This window comes from Oncorhynchus mykiss, chromosome 13 (assembly GCF_057628025.1).
Source record: "Oncorhynchus mykiss isolate SJ-2025 chromosome 13, ASM5762802v1, whole genome shotgun sequence".
NCBI lineage: Eukaryota > Metazoa > Chordata > Actinopteri > Salmoniformes > Salmonidae > Oncorhynchus > Oncorhynchus mykiss.
In genome coordinates, this window is record NC_143034.1 from 52,438,487 (window position 1) to 52,455,543 (window position 17,057).

The window sequence follows — 17,057 nt, forward strand, 5'->3', positions numbered from 1 at the left end:
GTCTGTTCTGAGAGAAAAACTGGGTGCAACTCAATATTAGGAAATGTGTTCCTAATATTTGTACGCTCAGTGAAATTATAATTTCCCCACCTAACTGAAATAATGTACATTTTCTTCCAGGAGGAAAAATACACACTCTCTTCAAGTAGGAGGGAAAGCCATCACACTGGCCTGTCCTTCTTCTCTGCCTGACCAAGTAATACAACCCCTCCGACCTGCAGTAGATTTCCCCATTATGTAACTATGGGCCCAACAAACTCAGTTTCCTCAACCCTGCTGTCTAACCCTTCTTCCATAACCCTGTCTTACCCAGTGCTTCACCCATCCTTCCCATTTAATCCCCTGCCCACATTGCCCCCTGATCAGCCTCCTAGCCCTGGTATCCATGTTACTTCTCCCTTGACTACAGGCCCTTCTGTCCATCCTCCCCTGGCTCAGCGTCTTCAGGCCTACCCATTCTATTAGTATTACTACCTCCACAAGATGCCACTCAGTGAGTCATACCAGTCACCCCTCTCCTCTACTCCCCCCACTCAGCTCCCAACTACAGGCCCCTCTGTCCATCCTCCCCTGGCTCAGCGTCTTCAGGCCTACCCATTCTATTAGTATTACTACCTCCACACGATGCCCCTCAGTGAGTCATACCAGTCACCCCTCTCCTCTAGTCCCCCCACTCAACTACCAACTACAGGCCTCACTGAGTTGAAGCCAGGCCACACTCCTATCCCAAGCCACCCCAACTACAATAACCCCCATTTTACTCAGTATTCTTCCACTACAGCTGGTCATCCAGTTCACTCTTAAGCCCCCACTCTCCGAACCCCTGAGTATACTCTCCACCCATACTAGCATCACCCCAAAATCCCTATGCTTGAGCCACCTCAAGGGCCCAGTCCTGGTGCCAAGATGGGTACTTCCACCAATGGTCCTCAGGTTGAACCACCTGCCCCTCACACCCCTAACCCGGTGTTTCCACACTACTACCTGACCACCCCAAAGTGCCTCCCTATAACCCACCCAACTTCCTCAGCCTGATAGCCCTGCCTCTCACTCTACTCTCCCTGTTAGCAGTTCACAAACACACCGTAGAACTCCTGTTCCTCATGTGACTCACCCTCCACCCTATCCTCACTACTACACCCCACAAACACCCAGTGGTGAAGTCAAGAGATCCCATCACCCTATGAATGACCCTTTTATTCATCTTCAACCTTTGAAACCTATCACTTCCCCTTACTCATCTCCCACCTTAACAGAGATCCCATTCTACCAATACACTCTTAATTTTCCTTACAAGCCTCCACTGATCCAGAAACATAGACTTGGTCTCCAGACCAACAATCCCTCTAGACCCATGGACGAACAACCTCCAGTTGTCCCATCTCCCCCTGCGTCGTCTCCTGATCAAAGTGGAAAGTCACACCCTCATGGTCACCTGAAATGGCCTCCACAACAACAGCCCTCCAATTCACACACAGCCCAGAGTCTGTCTACCAGTTCAACCTCTGTTGCCCGTGCTGCAACCAAACCTCTTCTCTTTCCGAACTTCCCCCTGTTGTACTACCTCCATCTCAAATCACCCATCAGCAACCCTCAACAAGAACAAAACCCTGTTACTGTCCTCCCCACTGCTCCGCCTGCATCCTCTTCAATCTCTACTCCAGCATCTGGCCATCCAGTTTATCCACACTACTACGATCACCCATACTATTACTACTCAATGCCTTATGATCCATACAGATTACCCCAACCTATTGATCATGCATCTTCTGCCCCATTGAAAGGAGCTCCGACTCCTCCATCTCAGACCTCTGCTCCTCACACTATGGAGACTTCTCACCAACTAGCCCTCCCATATGACTACGCCCAGGCCAAAATGCCTATCCAGATTACTACCCAACCTCGGCCTTCTCCTGCCACTAACATTCCTCAAACCTCCACTCCAACCCCAGAATCTACAACTCCTGAAATCCCACCTTTTCCCTTTGACCCTTACTACTACTACTACCATCCTGGAATGTCCATCTACGACCAGGACCAAAGCTATGATCCCAGTACACATGCCGAAAAGACATCAGGGGCTCAAGCTTCCCTAGATTCTGACCATTATAGAAGAGGAAGATTTGCCCGCACTCCTGTGGCGAGTCCAACCCATGCACCCCATCCTACCACCAACCCCATTCATAACCCCTCACACCATCACATCATTCATCCACAACTTTCAACCATTCCTTCCCCTCATCGTCCCAACCCAGGGCCCCTGGAGATCTGCTAGACACAGTGATGAAAGGTGAGTCTTCATCTTGAATATTTCTACTGTATGTGTGAACTGAACCACTATTGAAAGGCTGTGGTTCTCATATCAGTGCAGGCACTATAAAGAGCCACAAGAGGGCACCTCACCTCTACTAGGTGATTCTGGAGACCACCGTGTAATTGGTTTCACTTCAGTATCAAATATCCACTTTCTTATGTAGTTCATAAATCTGGTTTGTCACACCAGTATCGTTTCCTTTTCCTCCATACAGACCCTGGTTTAAAAGCCGATACACACACACACCCTGTGGCTTGTCCGACCATGACTGTGACTGCTCCTTAGGTTGCTGCTCTTACCTTGTGAATGGTTAGTCTCTCGATCTCAAGCTACTGGTCTTGGTGTTGCTATGGAGAAGCCATAACAGTTGGCTGTTTGGTGTTTCGCTGACATCAAAGCACGTCCCAGAGGAAGATCTAAGATAGGAGGAGAGGAAGTGGTCTTCCAGCGTGTCCAAGGCCATGTGCACATGCTTGGTATTTCGGGAATGTCCGTTTTCAAACTGCTTTGCTACTCATTAGTTTACTCATTAGTGTGTGTGTCAACCCTCAGTGTACATCGGGGCGTCAATTTGTCTTTGCGGGCCCTGGCTCTCTGGTGGTTTGGTCATGGTCAGGCCATGGTTTGGTCATGGTCAGGCCATGGTTTGGTCATGGTCAGGCCATGGTTTGGTCATGGTCAGATCATGGTTTGGTCATGGTCAGGCCATGATTTGGTCATGGTCAGGCCATGGTTTGGTCATGGTCAGGTCATGGTCAGGCCATGGTCCACTTGTTGGAGTTCAACGCTCTACTTTCCACACAACATAAACACAGCACCACGTCTGAAGACTCACCTGTCCGGTAAAGCCATTTTACTACCTGAACAAGTGGTTCAAATCCCCAGCAAATGTATTTCATTATTTTTCCCAGAAGTTACCATTTGAATGCTAATGCTTTCAAACCATGATGATGAACTTGCAATCATTTAGTACAGATGGGATAGTGTAACATGAGCGAGCTTGTCTTCTGTGTAGATTGATGGAGTGCAGGTCTTCTCCTGGTTCTCCAGGGAGGGTGAGGTACCAGGTGAGGAACACCACCCCTGTCCCCACTCAGGGCTCATTGGCTGTCCAAATACGAATCGCTACAGGTAGGACTGTATAAGTAATGAAACATTCAGGAGTAGCAGCAGAGCTATGTAGGACTCTGAGGAGAGGGTTTTATCATACTGTATCTGCCAACTAACCCTCCACATGTTTACTTCTGCCTGTAGATGAGCACTACAGCAGCTTCTACTCAGAGAAACATCGACCACTCAGTCTACTTCAGGGGCGACCTCTGCACCTGGAGGTGAGTCTGCTGAGCCCCCCAGACATGGACCCTGGCCTGGTGCACTACTGTCTGGCTTACCCAGACACACCACAGGCCATCTATGATGGGTAGATTGTTCCACTCTAGTTCCTGTTTGTTTACATGCAACAGCACATAGAAAGCACTGCAAAGATGCATGAAATATCCATATTCTATAGGTTTTTCCACAGCACCTGCTGCTCAGCTCCACTAAATAACTGTCCATATAGTGAACAGGCAATTGTTTTGTCTGAAGAAAACCTCCACATTGTTTTGTCTTGTTTTTCAGCTGTCCCGGCCTTGGTGACTCCCAGGCTCCTCCCCCACCCCGCCACACCCAGAGGCTCACAATCACCAACTTCCAGTCTTTACCCGCAGGAAGTCACTCCCACCTGGAGGACCAGGTCAGTTTCAGCCAATGGGGTCATATGACTGAGTTTGATTCAGTGCATTTGAATGTGTTCTCCTGTCCTCGTCCACAACAGCTCTACTTCATGTGCTCCCCAGCAGATGGGGACTGTATTGAGGGTTGCTTCAGTGGTTGAATTAACACTCCTATAATGGGTTGGACAATTTTGAGCACAAGGTGAGAGTATAAACCATCCATTTCTTGAAGTTATTATAATGTACTGTATTAATACTGAAGTGCTCAAATGTACTTGTTTCTTACAGTATTCAACTTGACACTCATGTCTAAGTTACATGAACTATTACTCATTTGTAGGATCAAACCTGGACAACTGAACAAATACATGTTTACTCACAATTGGTCAATGATTTGTTCTCCTCCAGCACTTATTCAGTCAGGCAGTAAGCACAATGACATCAGACAAGAGGGGATGAAACACTTTATTTGAACAAAAAGCTCCACATTTGGTGCAGAATCTCAGTACAAGAAGTGTCACTACAGACCCTGGTTCGATTCCATCACAACCGGCCGGGATTGGGAGTCCCATAGGGCGGCGCACAATTGGCCCAGCGTCGTTAGGGTTTGGCTGGGGTAGGCTGTCTATGTAAATAAGAATTTGTTAACCGACTTGCCTAGTTAAATAAAATAAAAAATAAACGTTACACAGTCAGTATTAGCTTGCAACAGAACATAAGCGGTTCTCCAGTGCAAAACAAGTGTTGGAAATTGAAAATCTATAAAAAAAAGACTCACTACAAGACAATTGACCTGGTTAGGTACACCGTTGGGCCCACTCCTGCGTTTACTGGGCAACACTTTGGCTAGTGTACCAAGGCACTCCATATGAAGTGTTTATTCTATCACACTCAGCCTCCATTACAACTGCTGCTTGACAGGGCATTCAGGGAGATGATTCCCAATAGCAATAAGGTTTGAGTGACTCAAAACTACAAGGACATATATCCTAGTTGCATACATTAGTTTGCTTATAAAAATCAGTTCACGTGCTAGAAATGGGCATCAACGTAATAGAATAAGTCAAGCAAATTTGAACGTTCCAGAGACATTTTTAAGGATCCCGGACTCAACTTTGTATATGGTATCATCCGACGTCAACATCCAAACATGGAATGAAGAAATCAAAGGTGTTTCATATCACCTCAGAGCGTACAAGTGGAGCTGAAGTTGGGGGATTAGTATCGTAAAGAATGATTAAGATGTTAATTAACTACATTGTTAATAAATGTACTCAATTTGGCATGGAGACTACCAACTACAGAACAATCCAGTTCGCAGTTAAATCCTTGTAAAAATTTACTTTAAGAAATACATTTTCTAGGATCACAATTCTGTCAGCAGTACATTGATATGTATTGCAACACAGACATGATTCTAAACTGATGTGATTACAGGGAAAGGTCAACATGTTGGACAGTGATTTAAAAAAAAAAAGCATGAGCAGCTTCACTTCTCTGATTACAGTAGTGCCCTCAGTCATACGGAGCATTGAATATCTAATCAAATGGCCCCTTTCATGTAAGCAGCATTCATGTCAGCAAGAGCAGCTATTCACTAACATATGATAAGTGATTAAAAAGGTTGTTTTTAAAAAAAGAAAGAAGATTAAGGACTAAAGTGGGAAGAGGGGCAGAACAAACAGCTGCTACAGAGCAACAGTGTCTTGTCTGCCCTGTTCACATGTCATCTAAATGGATGGTGTGGTCTCATTCTTCTGAGCACTGCTAATGGCATGTCAAGATGATCTAGAGCCCTGACCAGCTACACAAATGAATGAAAGCTAATTAGGACATCCGTTTTTATTGGGCGCCTCTCCAGAAGTATTATGTGAAAGGATGGGGTGATGATCACTGAATGACAACTATCTGGTTTGGTCTCCCAGTGGAGAAAACTGTGTTTGAATATGGTGGTGGTCCTGTCCCCTCAATACACAGCCTGGCTGTGGTACAGAGGGCAGAGAGGTGACTCCTCTTGATCTGTTTCATGAGGATGCTGCAGCACACCAGGGCCGTGATCTAGGAGCAACAGGAGGAGGTGGGGATGCAGGGAGGAAAGGGTTAAGCAGAATGGGATCAGATAAAGAGAGCAGGGTGGAGCAATCACCCCCCCATCACCTTCAGGATTAGACCACATGCTGCAACAGGGTGAGATTCATTAGTGCAAATCCCCACCTAAAATATGGCTTCTGAGACAAGCAAATGTACCAAAGGAGTGTGAATTGAAGATGAGAAACACTAATTCCAGACATTTAAATGGGACAAGTTGGATAGCTTGCAGTGAGACTAGACATTGACCTTACTGAGCAGTGGAAAGAAAGAATCTGTGTGCAAGGAAAGAAGCATAGATCATTGGTGTAAATAAAGATGGAGGGGTAAGGAGTTACAGTGCATCAGCCACAGGTATGATGACGGGGAGCGGGGAAAAGACCACAGGGTCCTGGTTAGGGGGGGAGAGGACAGTAGAGGAGAGGAGGATGTAGGGGGGAGGAGAGGACTGGGAGCGCTGGATCTCTTTGCTGAGGAGGGAGCTGCACACCAGGGCCAAGATCTGAAAGGATGGAGAGAGGGAAAGGGAGGGGAGGGATGGTATAGGATGGGAGAAACAGACACAGGTATGGGTTTATAACAAAGGAGAAGCAGAGGGGTTGGTTTGCTTCAACTCCTCTGACAATCAGTTTCATCAAATTCAGTGCATTTCTAACCCTGCAGCAACATCTACCCTGGTTAACAAATGTGTCCACTGAACTGTGTGTAGTATTGCCTACCAGCAAAGCAGCAGTCCCAAGGAAGAGGCCCATCACCAGAGGCGCATTGGACTCAAAGAGGTTGACGATCACTGTGGGGCAGGCCTGCATGGGGACAGAGACACCAGAGGGGGACAGGTTAGGGCCTTGGGCAGAGCAGAGATATGGAAATCTAGGCCAGGCTCCTCGATGCCTCCATAGTAGAATAAATAAAGTAACACATTTAATTTGTCAGTCAACTGATTATTTTACATGTTTTTATTATAGTCAGTTATACAGTCAATATGAGAAATGACTGAATCGGGCCTCCCGAGTGGCGCAGTGGTCTAAGGCACTGCATCGCAGTGCTAGCTGTGCCACCAGAGATTCTGGGTTCCCTTGTCTCATCGCGCACTAGTGACTCCTGTGGCGGGCCGGGCGCAGTGCACGCTGACCAGGTCGGCAGGTGTATGGTGTTTCCTCCGACACATTGGTGCGGCTGGCTTCCGGGTTGGATGTGCGTTGTGTCAAGAAGCAGAGCGATTAGGTTAGGTTGTGTTTCGGAGGACACATGGCTCTCGACCTTCGCCTCTCCCGAGTCCGTACGGGAGTTGCAGCGATGAGACAAGACTACCAATTGGATACCACGAAATTGCGGAGAAAAAAAGGGGTAAAAAAAAAGAAACGACTGAATCATGTGCACCTGTAAAGGGCCGGTAATGTCGAGTGAAACAAAATGGTCCCAGTAAGCAAAATGACGTTGAAAATCTGCCTAAAATACATATTTTCCCAGATGTTGAAGTAATGTTCAATTTTGGTTCTGTATTTTATGGCACGTTGAAAAATACATAATTTCCGGACTTTCATATCAGTTTTATTTTCAGTTCTGAATGGAAGTTGAAAAGATGTCGTTTATAGACGTCTATGTTTGGACCAAATCAAGGCCGGTCCACACCAGACGAAATCTGATTTGGTTCAGACTGAACCAAAAATAATCTATGACAACCTTAATCAATAATCTATGATTGGACCAAAAACCAATGTCTTTGGACGTAGAAATTAAGGCCTGTCCGGACTGCACGGACTGCACTTGGCTGTGACTAATCAATTTGGCGATTAAAAACTCTGAATATCAGCTATCCAACATTATCAGGAGTTATCCTGAGCTTATTTGCAATGTGTTTACACAGCAGGAAATGCAGAATTTTTTTTTTTTCGCTATGATACAAGATACAAACTTGAAGCCACTGATCATGACACATTTTTTTACCTCTTTTTCTCCCCAATTTCGTGGTGTCCAATTGTTTAGTAGCTAATATCTTGTCTCATCGCTACAACTCCCATACGGGCTCGGGAGAGACGAAGGTTGAAAGTCATGCGTCCTCCGATGCACAACCCAACCAAGCCGCACTGCTTCTTAACACAGCGTGCATCCAACCCGGAAGCCAGCCGCACCAATGTGTCGGAGGAAACACCGTGCACCTGGCAACCTTGGTTAGCGTGCACTGCGCCCGGCCCGCCACAGGAGTCGCTGGTGCGCGATGAGTCAAGGAAATCCCTACCAGCCAAACAGGTCCCTAACCCGGACGACGCTGGGCCAATTGTGCGTCGCCCCACGGACCTCCCGGTCGCGGCCGGTTGCAACAGAGCCTGGGCGCGAACCCAGAGTCTCTGGTGGCACAGCTGGCGCTGCAGTACAGCGCCCTTAACCACTGCGCCACCCGGGAGGCCCTGATCATGACAATTTAACCCAGAAGCTGAAACTCCTGGACAGCAGATGTGACTAGCCTGATTGTCAATTTTTCTTTGACCTGTCCTGTTTTATGGATATGTTGTTACCATGTAAGCACGTTTGATTGGGTGCCAATTAGGTTTTCTTTGATCGGAGAAATCTGCATGTTGTAAAAGTGTCCATCTCATTACATTGTCATAGATTATCTCCAGCCTGTAGGCTACAGAAAAAGGCCACATACTCTTTTTACCATATCCTGTATTTACTACATGATTTATGCTAGATTTGATGGAATGTTGGTGGAGCGCCGCAGCAATGCATTTCTCCAACAGCACCCTGTAGAGGAGCGCTGTGAACAGACAAGTGAAAAATGCTGCGCCTTTGAGAAAATGAGCACAGGGCAGCTTCTGCACCTGTAACTTATATTTACTCGCAAATATCCATTGAATGGACAACAATGTATGAAATACATTGAAGTTCAAGCTGCACATGTTTTTTTTAAGTTAATAGGATTTGGCCTATAATGAACACACTCACAGGGAGAGTGAAGGTCTCCAAAAAGCCGGTATCGGGACATGTTTTTTTGACCAAGGGGTCCAAGGCACCAATGAGTCCACAGCAGTGCAACTAGAGAGAGCGAGAGAGAGAGAGAGAGAGAGAGAAGGCAAGTGCCATTCAGAATGTGTACATAATTGTTACAATAGTTGTACAATTGTTAAAGAGCTGTGGATTGAATTAGCTCTGATGGAGTGAAATGTGCCTAACTAAAGCTGTGATGCCATCAATAGTTTGGGAATAGGTTTGATCTTTACCACATTGTGGAACATGGACAGGGTAACAGCCAAGCCAGGGTCTCCTTTGTCCACATACTGAGCGTACACAGTTAAATAGAATTTTGCCAGCTGCTCTCCCACCTGCACAGCAAAAAGAGAAGACAACAACACATGAGCTAGAGTTACACTGTTGACTACTACCATTTCATGAAATAGCACAGGGTTTGGTGATCTGCGTGAAAGGGAAGCCTTGGCTTGAAGTTGTTTATCATTCATAATTCTCTCGCTCCCTTTTTCCCTTCCCTCTCTCACCTCATCGCTTCTCATGTAGGCGAAGACACCGGCTCCAATCTCTAATCCAGCCAGGATAGCCAGCAGGCAGGAAAACTGGGAGGGGCAGGTAAACAGCAGAACACATACAGTATGAATTATCACACATATAACCACAGTATCACTGGATATGTATAAACTGTCCTTTAAATGGACTTATTTCTTATTCGTGTTGAAGTTAAATGTACAGTGCCTTGCGAAAGTATTCGGCCCCCTTGAACTTTGCGACCTTTTGCCACATTTCAGGCTTCAAACATAAAGATATAAAACTGTATTTTTTTGTGAAGAATCAACAACAAGTGGGACACAATCATGAAGTGGAACGACATTTATTGGATATTTCAAAAAATTTTAACAAATCAAAAACTGAAAAATTGGGCGTGCAAAATTATTCAGCCCCCTTAAGTTAATACTTTGTAGCGCCACCTTTTGCTGCGATTACAGCTGTAAGTCGCTTGGGGTATGTCTCTATCAGTTTTGCACATCGAGAGACTGAAATTTTATCCCATTCCTCCTTGCAAAACAGCTCGAGCTCAGTGAGGTTGGATGGAGAGCATTTGTGAACAGCAGTTTTCAGTTCTTTCCACAGATTCTCGATTGGATTCAGGTCTGGACTTTGACTTGGCCATTCTAACACCTGGATATGTTTATTTTTGAACCATTCCATTGTAGATTTTGCTTTATGTTTTGGATCATTGTCTTGTTGGAAGACAAATCTCCGTCCCAGTCTCAGGTCTTTTGCAGACTCCATCAGGTTTTCTTCCAGAATGGTCCTGTATTTGGCTCCATCCATCTTCCCATCAATTTTAACCATCTTCCCTGTCCCTGCTGAAGAAAAGCAGGCCCAAACCATGATGCTGCCACCACCATGTTTGACAGTGGGGATGGTGTGTTCAGCTGTGTTGCTTTTACGCCAAACATAACGTTTTGCATTGTTGCCAAAAAGTTCAATTTTGGTTTAATCTGACCAGAGCACCTTCTTCCACATGTTTGGTGTGTCTCCCAGGTGGCTTGTGGCAAACTTTAAACGACACTTTTTATGGATATCTTTAAGAAATGGCTTTCTTCTTGCCACTCTTCCATAAAGGGCAGATTTGTGCAATATACGACTGATTGTTGTCCTATGGACAGAGTCTCCCACCTCAGCTGTAGATCTCTGCAGTTCATCCAGAGTGATCATGGGCCTCTTGGCTTCATCTCTGATCAGTCTTCTCCTTGTATGAGCTGAACGTTTAGAGGGACGGCCAGGTCTTGGTAGATTTGCAGTGGTCTGATACTCCTTCCATTTCAATATTATCGCTTGCACAGTGTTCCTTGGGATGTTTAAAGCTTGGGAAATCTTTTTGTATCCAAATCAGGCTTTAAACTTCTTCACAACAGTATCTCGGACCTGCCTGGTGTGTTCCTTGTTCTTCATGATGCTCTCTGCGCTTTTGACGGACCTCTGAGACTATCACAGTGCAGGTGCATTTATACGGAGACTTGATTACACACAGGTGGATTGTATTTATCATCATTAGTCATTTAGGTCAACATTGGATCATTCAGAGATCCTCACCGAACTTCTGGAGAGAGTTTGCTGCACTGAAAGTAAAGGGGCTGAATAATTTTGCACGCCCAATTTTTCAGTTTTTGATTTGTTAAAAAAGTTTGAAATATCCAATAAATGTCGTTCCACTTCATGATTGTGTCCCACTTGTTGTTGATTCTTCACAAAAAAATACAGTTTTATATCTTTATGTTTGAAGCCTGAAATGTGGCAAAAGGTTGCAAAGTTCAAGGGGGCCGAATACTTTCGCAAGGCACTGTATGCACAATAAATCAAGTTGAATTTGAAGTTGCAACAATGAGAAAAGACCATGACCTTTCTGAGAAACTGAAGGTCACTATGTGCCTCTAAAGTAAATCACTGGCTATCTTCACAAGCTACTCAAGCATAGAAGAGCTAACATTCCTCAATTAGTCTGATTTCTGAACCTGCAGCCAGAAACCAGTTTCAGCTCATCATAACTGTAAATTAGTAAGCGCATTGCTTTGTCAATCTGAGATATGAAGCAATCACAATTGCATCATCTGTTTCTCTCTGACATCTAGGACTGTAGTGTGTTTCGTAGGGGTTATTTCATGCTGTGAAAGTGTTTTCCAAATCTAGGAACTTCGTTAGACCCTTTGACCTCTTCCTTGAACTCACTATCCCTAAGAACTGGAAACCTGTCACAATACCCATGGAATGGTGGTGAACCAGGAAACAGGTCACCCACTGAGTTGGTCATACACAAAAATGTATGCCGAGGGCATGTCCTGCAGCAAAGCTTCATACAGGAAGCAAGTATTTCCTATCTCAAGCTCTTGTTAAATGGGAGCTTAAAAGTCTCTGGCCTTCTCAGACAGAGGCGAGATTCCCAGTGCTCCTCTACGGTTGCAAAGTGCTTGCTAGGCCCTTGAGAGGTCAGAGGTGCGGCAAGGAGAACCTGAGAATTCTGTGGCGGGAAAAAGCAGCAGGTTCACTCAACAATCCATGTCCCAGATTAGATTTCCACTGGTGCTTTGTGGGTATGGGCTTTGGGTGAAATATTGGGCTGAACAAGTTGAGATACTTTCAAGTGAGGAACTCTTATTAGGAAGTGAAACTAATGCATGTTATTATCTAAGGTTACTTACCTCTGCCCACTCAAGACTCTAAATCAGGGCTGTCAAACACTTTGTACCCCCACTTCAGGGTAGTGTAACTAATGGAAAATGTATGTTTTTATTTGTTGTAGCTTACCACTCCCAATGCAGTCCTATTCTCATTGCATGCTCCATAGTCTCCGAAAACAGCCACGAGCAATATCACTGCTCCTAACGCAATCAACACTGACACACCTACAGTATGAGAGGGAGAAAGAGATGCCCATTTGTCAATGTTAGCTGTTCAGCACTAATTATTTTTCAGTAACACTTAAGGTATACTTTATAAATGATTTAAGTGGTTTATAAGTCATTAATAAACAAAGTTGTATAGTCTGTCTATCCATGACTTACAGCTGCAAAAAGCTTTCCAAAACATTTGGGGATGAAGTTTGTAGAGAGCAGTGTTTTGTGAGCTCACCGATGACAAACTGTTGTGTGTTGAGGTCTATGTTGAAAAATCCTCTGGTCTCAGAGCTGAACCTCAGCCACAAGCCCAACCCCAACATTGCAAAACCCACCAGCTGTCAGAGGAAGAAACCACAAACTGTGCATGAAACCGGTTGTGCAACCACACCTCAAGATCAGTCTCACACAATATGCTACAAATAGTGTAAAATATGTTCTTGTATTAAAGGGATACTTCTGGATTTTGGCAACGAAGCCCGTTAACTATATAAACCCAGCAAAAAAAAAACAAAAAAAATCCCTTTTTCAGGGCCCTGTCTTTCAAAGATAATTCGTAAAAATCCAAGTAACTTCAGATCTTATTTGTAAATCGTTTAAACACTGTTTCCCATGCTTGTTCAATGAACATGTACCTGTGGAACGGTCATTAAGACACTAACAGCTTACAGGCGGTAGACAATTAAGGTCACAGTTATGAAAACTTAAGACACTAAAGAGGCCTTTCTACTGACTCTGAAAAACACCAAAAGAAAGATGCCCAGGGTCCCTGCTCATCTGCGTGAATGCGCCTTTGGCATGCTGCAAGGAGGCATGAGGACTGCAGATGTGGCCAGGACAATAAATTGCAATGCCCGTACTGTGAGACGCCTAAGACTCGTCCTCGCAGTGGCACACCACGTGTAACAACACCTGCACAGGATCGGTACCGCCGAACATCACACCTGCGGGACAGGTACAGGATGGCAACAACTGCCCTAGTTACACCAGGAACGCACAATCCCTCCATCAGTGCTCAGAGTATCTGCAATAGACAGAGGCTGGACTGAGGGCTTGCAGGCCTGTTGTATGGCAGGTCCTCACCAGACATCACCTGCAACAACATTGCCTATGGGCACAAACCCACCGTTGCTGGATCAGACAGGACTGGCAAAAAGTGTTATTCTCTGACGAGTCGCAGTTGTGAAAATAAAAGAGTTGACAGTGAGGACGTTTCTTTTTTTGCTGATTTTAGAAAATAGTACCAATTAAAAACCCTTGAATGAGTACATGTGTCCAAACTTTCGACGTGTACTGTATATTGAAAGCAGTAACTCCCCTCAATGTACTGTGAACATTTCATGACTCTAGGACCAAGAAATGTATTCAAAATAGCTTCTGAAGTTTCATAATTGTATGTTTGTTAATGGAAAAATATGGATGTTTTGGAGAAGGTTTTCATCCGACAATGATGTTTGGTAACATGATGACAGTAATGTCATCATGTAATGTGAGGTGTAGCACTGTTTAGAAAAAAAGGACTACAAATATAGTCTAGTTTGGGAAAGCTAGATAAACAAGACATTAAGAACATGTTTCAAGAGGCATTCCTTTCAAAGCACAGAATAAATACTGAACAGAATAGCTTCCTCAGCCAGTGGGCAGGATTAAACTAGTTCAACAAATTAAACAGCACACTTGTGTGATTCCACTCTGCTATTTAAGTTTGTTTTTGGTTTTGTTTCTTACTTTGATTCATTTATATGGGAATTCCCCTGGTTGGATTATCAGTTAGTAGACTAACCACACCTCAATGATGCAGTAAGTCTGTGGTTTTGCATCTGTCGGCTCATATTTCACATACTATTTACCTGTTCAATGATTTAGGCCTGCTTTTCAGCTGCAAGGTAAATGTTTTGTTACTTATTTTGTATTCTTATTGCATTTATTGGATATAAAGGCCCGATCAGAAGGGTCACCTAAACGGTTGTGTGGATGAATGCCAACATGTTGAAACAAAATGTCTTGCTTATTTCCATTAATGAAGGAGAACTGATGTGTGCGTACACTACATACGCACGAACACACACGCAAACCGAAACACCGTTTCATTACACACAATTTGCTGCTGTTACTTTATTTTACCTTGATCATTATCTATCCTGATGCCTAGTCACTTTACCCTGCCTTCATGTACATATCTACCTCAAATACCTCTGCACATTGATCTGGTACTCCCCGTATATAGCTGCACATTCATTTGGTACTCCCTGTCTGCAGCTCCATTCTCCTGTATTTTATTTCTTGTTACTATTTTATTTGTATTGTTCTTTTAAAACTCTGCATCGCTGGGAAGGGCAAGCATTCCACGGTAAAGTCTACACCAGTTATATTCAGCACATGTGACAAACCAATTTTATTTGAAGTGGACAACTGTGAGCAATAGAAATGAGCTGATACTTTGATGGGAAAGGGGTTTAATCAGACAGACAATACATGCAGCCTTGTAATAACAGCAGTGAATCTCTTACCCATACAGAGATGGTTGCAAGGGTCTGGACAAAATTTAAATATAAGATTTAGCTATTTGACTTTAAGTAAAGCTGATTTCCATATCAGTAAATGACAAATGCTGCCTAGGTTGATCAAAGATAAATATACAATGCCCTTTGAGCTATTCACATTTTACATCTCATACACACCAGATACCAATTTGTTACCACTAGGCCTACAGTTTAGTTAGATTACGGATACTTACGGCAAAAAGGATGTTGAAAAGGATGAGGATACACTTGCACAGCTGGCCACATCCGTCCAGTGCCATGATCAAACGTTTGCTAACACGCTACACTCAGGAAGTCAGAAATAGTCTGGTGTCCTGGGAAAAGAATGGAAGATATTGTAAACATTTAGATGTTTACAATGTGTGAAAAAAAGTGCGGTGATAGGTAATAGACTGTCGAGGGTATGGGCTCAATTTCACGCCATATGTATTGAATTCAAAATAAAATAAATCGTGAACATGAAAAATAAAGTTGAATGTAAACATTTTCGATGATGGGTCAATTGTCAGTCACGGGTCAATGTAGGGATATTAGAACCATGTCTATCTAATACATTTAATGACAAACCATCTAACTACTTAGGCAAACATTTTTTCCGACGCAGGTGTATGGCGAACCAGTTACCAACACCTGCGCCGAACGTTGTGCAACAGGTAATTCATATGTTTACCTAAGTAGTTAGACATGCTTCCAATGTCCGTACATTATTTGACCCGTGGCAATTGAAGTACGTTAACTAAAACGAAGTGACGTCAGACCGTCTACCCAAGTAGGCAATAGAAAAAAAGCCTGTCTATCATGTTCATTGATTGGGTTTAAGACGAACCGTCACTCCAAAACTAGCGAACAAATGGAGCCTCATTGTCTACGCCTTCCCCTAAACCCCGCCCTTCACGGAAAAATAATAATGCAAAAACTCGCAATCGAAAAGCATGGCAGTGAAAGAAAAAAAATCGAAAGTAAAGATCCGAGTGGCGTAACCAAAAGCTAGTACATGTAGGCAAGAGCGTAGAAAAAAATGTATTCAATAGGATTGGTTGCTGGGAAAGTTTAACCTAAAATAATTTTTGCATTCGTTTATAAATATTTTTGTTAATCGTTTGTCATAAAGTTTTACTCTCGCTTTTAAATTATTTGCTTAAGTTTTAGGGTTTTGCTTTTGATGTCTTATTTTTGTTTACAATTCTATACAATTTGCTTTCAATTGTTTGTTTTTTTATTTCAACATCCATTATTTCAGCTGTCCTCAAATATAATGTTTACATTCTCAGGTTTATTTTTCATGTCCCCGGTTTATTTTATTTTGGATTCAATACATAGGGCGTGAAATTGACCCCATACGAGGGTTGGTGGAAGTATTTAGTTAACTATACAGTATCATAGACAGGGTTGAATCATTACAAGGTAAAATACTTCATTAGGAACATTTTGTAACAGCTCGTGTTTCATCTTCTACCTCGAACTACAGTGAGGGAAATGTAACGCATGCCTTAACAAATAAACCTACCTGAATTATTTACGTGCAGATCAATCTCTTCACACTGCAGAATGTAGCTGCAACACCAACCCGTTCTCAAATTTCAGACGTGTGTGAAGAAAACAATGTATTGTGGGTTTTCGTCTGGTTTAAGTCCAGCCCCTCAATCCGAATGAATCATTTGATTGGATTAGGGTGTTGAGTGAAGGGTGGGGGGGTGGGGGGGGCAGTACCACCCAGAAAACGGGAAACCGGATTTAGGAGTGGCAATGATGGTGAAATGAAACTTATCTTTGGCCAGTTCTGGGAAAACACTTTCGTTATGCGACAAGCAGGTGTGTTGTGCAGGTAATAATGAGTGAAAATCAGTAAGCAGGTAAGTGTACTGTACAGTTATAGCCACATACAGTATATCAAATAGGCCTTTCATGATCAAATGATCAAATCAAATGTATTTATAAAGCCATTTTTACGTCAGTAGATGTCGCAAAGTGCTCATACAGAATAGTGATGGGCATTCCGGCTCAGCTCACCAAAAAGAGCCGTTTTTTT

At 43.7% G+C, this 17,057-nt stretch overlaps 1 protein-coding gene across 1 annotated transcript; it reads right to left on the bottom strand.

Annotated features, from left to right (window-relative positions):
* Nucleotides 1–4,480: 4,480 nt before the first annotated feature.
* LOC110486460 (CD9 antigen) lies at nucleotides 4,481–16,693 on the bottom strand. Its single transcript, XM_021558082.3, has 9 exons — nucleotides 16,536–16,693; nucleotides 15,223–15,342; nucleotides 12,721–12,823; nucleotides 12,397–12,494; nucleotides 9,612–9,686; nucleotides 9,339–9,440; nucleotides 9,064–9,153; nucleotides 6,837–6,920; nucleotides 4,481–6,619 (listed from the first exon to the last, which is right to left on the bottom strand). Exons 2-9 carry the CDS (start codon nucleotides 15,286–15,288, stop codon nucleotides 6,452–6,454), a joined length of 786 nt encoding a protein of 261 aa, XP_021413757.1. The 5' UTR covers nucleotides 15,289–15,342; nucleotides 16,536–16,693; the 3' UTR covers nucleotides 4,481–6,451.
* Nucleotides 16,694–17,057: the final 364 nt, after the last annotated feature.

Bases quoted from the DNA above. Each gene is read 5' to 3' on its own strand.
- LOC110486460 (XM_021558082.3), bottom strand. From the start codon at position 15,288: ATGGCACTGGACGGATGTGGCCAGCTGTGCAAGTGTATCCTCATCCTT. The intron at 9,154-9,338 runs GTAAAGATCAAA...CGCTCTCTCTAG, and splicing joins TGTCCATGTTCCACAATGTG to TTGCACTGCTGTGGACTCAT. The intron at 6,620-6,836 runs GTAGGCAATACT...CCATCCTTTCAG, and splicing joins TTGGGACTGCTGCTTTGCTG to ATCTTGGCCCTGGTGTGCAG.